The sequence below is a fragment of the Pinus tabuliformis genome, chromosome J, assembly GCF_031772625.1.
Source record: "Pinus tabuliformis cultivar Carrire ecotype Pingquan chromosome J, CPIR1, whole genome shotgun sequence".
Taxonomy (NCBI): Eukaryota; Viridiplantae; Streptophyta; class Pinopsida; order Pinales; family Pinaceae; genus Pinus; species Pinus tabuliformis.
This window is the reverse complement of record NC_142295.1, coordinates 313062114-313068373: the sequence shown is the minus strand read 5'-3', so window position 1 is coordinate 313068373 and position 6260 is coordinate 313062114. Positions and strand designations below refer to the sequence as shown.

The 6260-nt window shown below is 36.7% G+C and overlaps 2 protein-coding genes across 4 annotated transcripts; both read right to left on the bottom strand.

Moving 5' to 3' along the window:
* Window positions 1-672: 672 nt before the first annotated feature.
* Window positions 673-2642, bottom strand: LOC149226989 (alcohol dehydrogenase-like). 3 transcript variants are annotated; one of them, XR_016247082.1, is made up of 4 exons: window positions 2550-2642; window positions 2242-2403; window positions 1832-2055; window positions 673-881 (listed from the first exon to the last, which is right to left on the bottom strand). XR_016247082.1 is itself a non-coding variant. In XM_089375398.1 (4 exons), exons 1-3 carry the CDS (start codon window positions 2577-2579, stop codon window positions 1936-1938), a joined length of 312 nt encoding a protein of 103 aa, XP_089231524.1. In that variant the 5' UTR covers window positions 2580-2642; the 3' UTR covers window positions 673-881; window positions 1893-1935. The 3 variants fall into 3 exon arrangements, 2 of the variants coding, with proteins under 2 accessions (XP_089231524.1, XP_089231523.1); XM_089375398.1 differs by having other exon boundaries at window positions 1893-2055; XM_089375397.1 differs by lacking the exon at window positions 673-881 and having other exon boundaries at window positions 1551-2055.
* Window positions 2643-4767: 2125 nt separating this feature from the next.
* Window positions 4768-5563, bottom strand: LOC149226988 (thiol protease aleurain-like). Its single transcript, XM_089375396.1, has 2 exons — window positions 5219-5563; window positions 4768-4986 (listed from the first exon to the last, which is right to left on the bottom strand). Exons 1-2 carry the CDS (start codon window positions 5407-5409, stop codon window positions 4824-4826), a joined length of 354 nt encoding a protein of 117 aa, XP_089231522.1. The 5' UTR covers window positions 5410-5563; the 3' UTR covers window positions 4768-4823.
* Between the last annotated feature and the right edge of the window lie 697 nt (window positions 5564-6260).

Here is a 6260-nt window from a genome sequence, read left to right as displayed (position 1 = left end):
ACATACTTACACACCTCTTCACATTGAGTTGTAGAATAAGCCTCTCATCTCAATCATATATTTACAATGTACTTTTGAAAAACTATTTATCTTAACCATATGTATAACTAGCAATTGTCCCAAAAGGTACAAAGAGAGGCCGATAGGATTATTAATTTGGAATTGTAAAATTTAGTAGCAAATATTGCAGAGGGAAATCCCATGATATTACAGAATGAAATCCCATCCTATTACAAGTAAAACTGAGAAATTTCATATACCACAATACAAGTAAAACTGAAACCAATCTTGTAGAGTGAAATCCCATCATATTACAAAATGAAATCTCATTATATAGGATTTATTAGGGTCATTACAGAGAAAATTAACATAAGTGGAGAGCTGATTCAGAAGGTATGACATGGACTCTGTAGAGTGAATCCCCTAATCTTGTAGAGTGAATCCCATCATATTACAGAATGAAATAGAAGTCTAAAGGATTTATCAGAGACATTACAAAGAATGCTATCACAGTGGAGAGCTGCTTCACAAGGCAGGACATGGATTTTGCTTATTCACCACAGAAACTCTTGTTGTTGAAGATGAGAAGCAGCACAAAAGTAAGTCATTCCACAACTACTACAAACTTACAACAATATTAACATCCTGCAAATATTCTCATCTATGAGGAGCTTTGGGGGCCTATAGATTACAAGAGAATAGCAGAAATTCTTCACTAAACATGTTAGTAGCGTACTGATCATCTTGGCGGTTGGAGACAGAACTGGTGTTGAAGCTCTCTTTCCTCACAAACCCAGCAGGGGCTTTCTTGTCATAATTCTGAGTACAAAATTTGACTGTCATTTTCTGCATCTTTCTATTTATATACATTGTTTGAACTCCTGTACAAAATTTCCCACAGAAGAGAAACAAAAGATATTACAATCATATTGTAAGAGAAACAAAAGATATTACAATCATATTGTAAGAGAAATGATCTGGATACTAACAAATGAAAACCAACATGAAATGATGATTCAAGCACTACAAAGCTAAATCCTAGTTTTCAAAATACATTCTGTATTAACTACATGTGGGCATCAGACTGTCCTTGTACAGTGACTTAAGCTATTTGGCTAGCAAGAAATGAAAAGAATTCAAAACAAAGATGTTATTACTAATCAAGTTTGACAGAAGAATAGATATGCATATTAAGGGACACATCCACCTTTAAAGGAAAAGAAACAAATAATACTAAGATCCCCAAATATATATATAACAATAGTGTGGAGTTATTTCAACGAGGCTTGTCAAGGTAATCCCAGCTATTGTGGATCATGAGGCATTACTTTAAGAGACAATTACGAGATCAGTTTCAAAGCAGAGCTGTAGGAGATGGATCAAACAACAGAGCAGAACTTTATGTTTTTGGTAGATTCTGAAAATAGCAATAGAGAAAGGTTTAAATTGTCTACAGGTGATAAGAGATTCCAAACACATTGCAGAGAGGTCAAATGGAAATTTCAATCAGGAAAATTTGTAGCTGGCCCATCATTGGACGGAATCAGAGAAGCAAGGAAAAATTCCATGTCATTATCTTTTCAGCATGTCTGCAAGGGATAAATATGAAGGCTGATATATTGTTCAAGTAAGCACTGAGGATGCAGAACAGATGGATGGAGATGATTGAATACCCCATCTGGACCTTCTCATTCAATCTATTTCTAATCAAGCTATTATAGTAATGACCTTTTGGATGGCTGTTTTGGAAGCAGTGTCAAAACTTAAACATCATACTTACCCTAAAATTATTATAACTGTTTACATGCTTTCCAGGACTTTAATTGCATACCATAGTTACACATAAAAGCCACGACATTAATCACATAACAGTTTGAAATAGTTCAGCATGCCTTCATAACATTGGAGATATTCCAACTGTGTTCATATTTGTCACTAATCCTGGATGACTTTAATTACAGTTCTCAGACCCTCTCCTTTAAGCATGTGATCAAATGCCTTGTTGATGTCAGCAAAAGAAACCTTGTCTGTAACAAATTTATCCAGTTCAAGCTCCTGCAAATTTAACAATCAAGGAAGGAAAGATTAAAACCGTAATTATAACTCTAATTAGATATGATAAGCATAGATTGCTCCCGTCATGGTACGGACAAAAAAAAAACAACTGGGAAATATGACCACACAGTATTATCTACAATTATGGTTTGAATAAGCTGTTACAACTATGTTATGAAGTCTTACCCCATTCAAATACATCTCTACAAGGCCTGACAAATCAGTACGAGGCTTATAATTTCCAAAGAAGGTTCCTTTCAACGTTTTCTCGCTCAGAAAGTTTACAGGATTCGTTTTAAATACTGCGTCTGAACGAGGGACCCCTGTTAAAACGGCTACACCCCAACCCTGCAAAAACAGAACTCTGATATCAAACATATGCATTGCCTGCATTTTCTTAATTAAATCGAAGCAATCAGTTTAAACTTTAAATGTACAGCTTAGAATTGAAATGATTGATGTATCTTAAACCAAAGGAAACCAAGAGCTAGTACATCATGGCAGCATTCCAAAGCTTGAACCATGGCCTCAATACTCCCTGTGCATTCGACGCTGCAGTCCACCCCTCCATTAGTTTTTTCCGCAATTACCTGTAAACATTTTTTATAAGTGTTTGGAAATTAAGAGTCTACACTGCTTTGAATGGATGGTGAATGAGTTCACTCCATGCGAAAACTTAAAATCTCCCCCACCTAAGTACTAAAGTACCACACTAGTCAAAAGCAACCAATACTCTGATCTGGGAGAGAGTTTGATGATCATTTTGGGCAGCTCAACGTACCTGCAGAATAGGTTTTTCGTACTCTTTAGGGTTTATAAATTCCGTTACTCCAAATTGTTTTGCTGAGAAAGGAAAGATTACAAGAAAGGGTTAAAAAGGAAATTCTACAAGTCAACATATCAACATATGTACACAGATTTTCCAATAATGGAAGTGGGAAATATACAATTACCTCGTTCATATCTCTCATTATTGAAATCGATTCCAATTATTCGAGCAGCTCCTGCAATTCTTGCACCTTCACAAGCCTGCGTAGTTAAACTCGGGTCAGAAGGCTAACATTTAATTAAACTCTACCCTCATCATATTGGTCCCAATGAAAATGCAGGTAGGGGAAGTGAACAGAATAGTCCCTAGAAAAAGGTTTGAGGACTTTAAAACTGCAACATATACTAATATGCATACAGTGGAACATAAAGAGGGCACTTGTTATTAGTACTTACAGCAAGCCCAACAACCCCCAGGCCAAATGCTGCTACTATCGAACCCTTCTTGGGTTTGCCTGCGTTCAAAGTAGCACCCATCCCTGATTCCACAACAGAGAAGAATTTTACACAACAATTCCAGTCAAAGACACCATTATGAATGATTTTATAATTATTAACAGTACAGCGAGCAAAAGTCCTCGCAATTGACATGCCCATTTTGTAAAACACTATACATTGTCAACGAGTTCAATTATTTCATTTCTTCAGTCAAACTTAATATATTATCATCTCAAAATTACTTATAAAATCTTCTACAATTCAGGAAAGTAGTTTTTGCATAAATGGCAGGCTGCATCCAGACTTGGAGTCGCTCTGCATTGAGTAAATTCTGTTTTGATAGGAGATCCAAGGGCAATATAGGCCTTGCGGGGCAGGGGGTGTTTAGAGATGAGCATGGTAACATTCCAGGGAGGTTAGACAAGTTTTGGAATAGAATACCTAACAGGTAATTGTTTATATCTTTAAAACTGTACAGGTGAGATGCTTCAGACTATAATTTTGTCTGATTTGAGATAACTGATGCGTTATTTGAAAATGTTAATCTTACATAAGAATCATCAGCACAAGGTTAAAGGATATCTTACTGGAACCATTTCTCTTTGCAGATTATGATTGTTGCCTTCATTGGAGCCACTGTATTCTTGAGGACTGAAATGCACCATAAAACCTCAAGTGATGCTAATCTGTACCTTGGAGCGCTCTTTTTCAGCCTACCCATTTTCGAGAGCACTAACCTGCAATTTAAACAGAACAGAGGAATTCTGAGAACCTGGGAACCTGGGAAACAGAGAGCTCTACCTGCATGAAAAAGGAAGGGCTGAGTTGAGTTTTAGGAAAGCAGGAATTAACCATTCATTTAGATACAACCAAAATTAGTTATCCAAGTGTCAGTTGGTCCATATAGGCAGCTGTGAGAATATACAGGCCCTTCTTCCCTGTCCAGTGGAACTGAGAAATGCCCCAAAAATATTCTTTTCTACTGCTCCTGACGCTTCAATTGATTAAGCGCCACGTAAAGCCCCTACTCTCCTAACGACCGGGGCTTTAAAAACTCCCATAGTCATTCCGCCTTTTTCTATGAATAATATCCTACTGCGACGAGATTCAGCAACGCCTATGTGATTAATTGTCGCCAATTTTAAGACTATTATCCATATTTTCAGTACAGATGCAAACAACTGTAAAAGAGGGCGAAATTACCATTTATTGCCAAAGTATAAGGAAGCTTCATTCTGTTTCTTGACTCGATCAGCTCCACGTTCTTCACAAAAACATTGAATCTATGCACAAGCTGATGGACAGAATCGTACCTCTTGCCATATATGCACAAGATTGAAAGAAAAGTATTACAAACTTTCACTGAATGCAATTTTTAACCGACCTCTTCAAAACCCCCATAGTCATTCCGCGTTTTTCTATGAATAATATCCTACTACGACGGGATTCAGCAACGCCTATGTGATTAATTGTCGCCAATTTTAAGACTATTATCCAGATTTTCAGTACAGATGCAAACAACTGTAAAAGAGGGCGAAATTACCATTTATTGCCAAAGTATAAGGAAGCTTCATTCTGTTTCTTGACTCGATCAGCTCCACGTTCTTCACAAAAACATTGAATCTATGCACAAGTTGATGGACAGAATCGTACCTCTTGCCATATCTGCACAAGATTGAAAGAAAAGTATTACAAACTTTCACTGAATGCAATTTTTAACCGACCTCTTCAATACCCCCATACATAACTATCTATTCCCATTCATATTACAACAGTACATGCTACAAGGCGACCATGAATGCGATTCTAACACAAAGCTAGAAAACCCAATCAGACACAGATAAGATAAGAAGAGATCTCAGCTATCAGAACCATTTGAATAAATCACATCACAGACCTAACAGCGAACTCCGCAAACTGTAGAGACTTGGGATTGGTTCCCAAGATTTTAACGAAATTGGACTCCAGGTTCTGGATCTTGTCAGTGACCATATCAATATACCCCGTTTCTTCAAACAACCTGGCAGCAGATACAGATACGGCCAGCAAAAACAAAGTGCTCAGAACAATGGCGAGGACGCGAGCCATGGCGGGCGAGACTGTTGAAACCTCTGAACAGAGCAAAGGCGAGATCAGTGGTGAAGAAAGAATGAGGTGGGGGTTGGTTGGAGAGCTGGTAGATCCCTCGTATCTGTTAATATAGCGAAGGGTTCATAGGGAATCTGGTCAAAGGCGGTGTAGAGATGTGAGGTCAGAGTAAGAGAAAGCAGGAAGTTCTCGGCGCGAATAAACAGAAATCATGACAGATGCTACCAAACGGACGGAAACCCTGAAGTTCTCGGCACTGAGAATAAACAGAAGCCCGTCGAATATGGATGCCAGGTGTCAACCTGAGATTGAAAAGGACGACGAAAGTCTGTTTCAATAGGAAGGCCTATCGGCCTAATAAAGATAAGTTTTATGTGCATATTATACATTTAACCTCTCTATCCTTAGCTGAATATGAGGCCATCAAGATTAATATCGAATATGAGGCCATCAAAATTAATATCGATCTAACATGTTAAGGTTGAATCTACATTTTTTTGGAGTTGCTTTAAGATTTAAATTCCACTTTTTTCCAAGCTTTCTCATGTTCAAACAAATATCTTTCTTTTAAAATGATGTGGAGACAGTGTTGGAGTATTTATTTTGTGCAATTTCTTTGTGATTTAAATTTATTTTCTAAGTTTAGTGAATTTCTCTTCTTTGTTAAAATCCATTTTTTAGATGTGTTATTTAATATTATATTTATTTTCACACATTTTTCATTTTTAACAACTTAATGAGAATGAGATATTTAGAATTATTATGATTTGCTAAATTATTTTATTGAGTGATATCTTAATTTAACCAGAGGAATTTTGAAAATTTAAATAAGACACTTTTGACTTTATATT

Coding starts and splice junctions, on each gene's coding strand:
- LOC149226989 (XM_089375398.1), bottom strand. CDS start 2,579: ATGGTTCAAGCTTTGGAATGCTGCCATGAT. Junction 2,404..2,549: donor CTTTGGAATGCTGCCATGAT/GTACTAGCTCTT, acceptor CTGTTTTTGCAG/GGTTGGGGTGTAGCCGTTTT. Junction 2,056..2,241: donor TAGAGATGTATTTGAATGGG/GTAAGACTTCAT, acceptor TTAAATTTGCAG/GAGCTTGAACTGGATAAATT.
- LOC149226988 (XM_089375396.1), bottom strand. CDS start 5,409: ATGGCTCGCGTCCTCGCCATTGTTCTGAGCACTTTGTTTTTGCTGGCC. Junction 4,987..5,218: donor TTTGCGGAGTTCGCTGTTAG/GTCTGTGATGTG, acceptor AATCTTGTGCAG/ATATGGCAAGAGGTACGATT.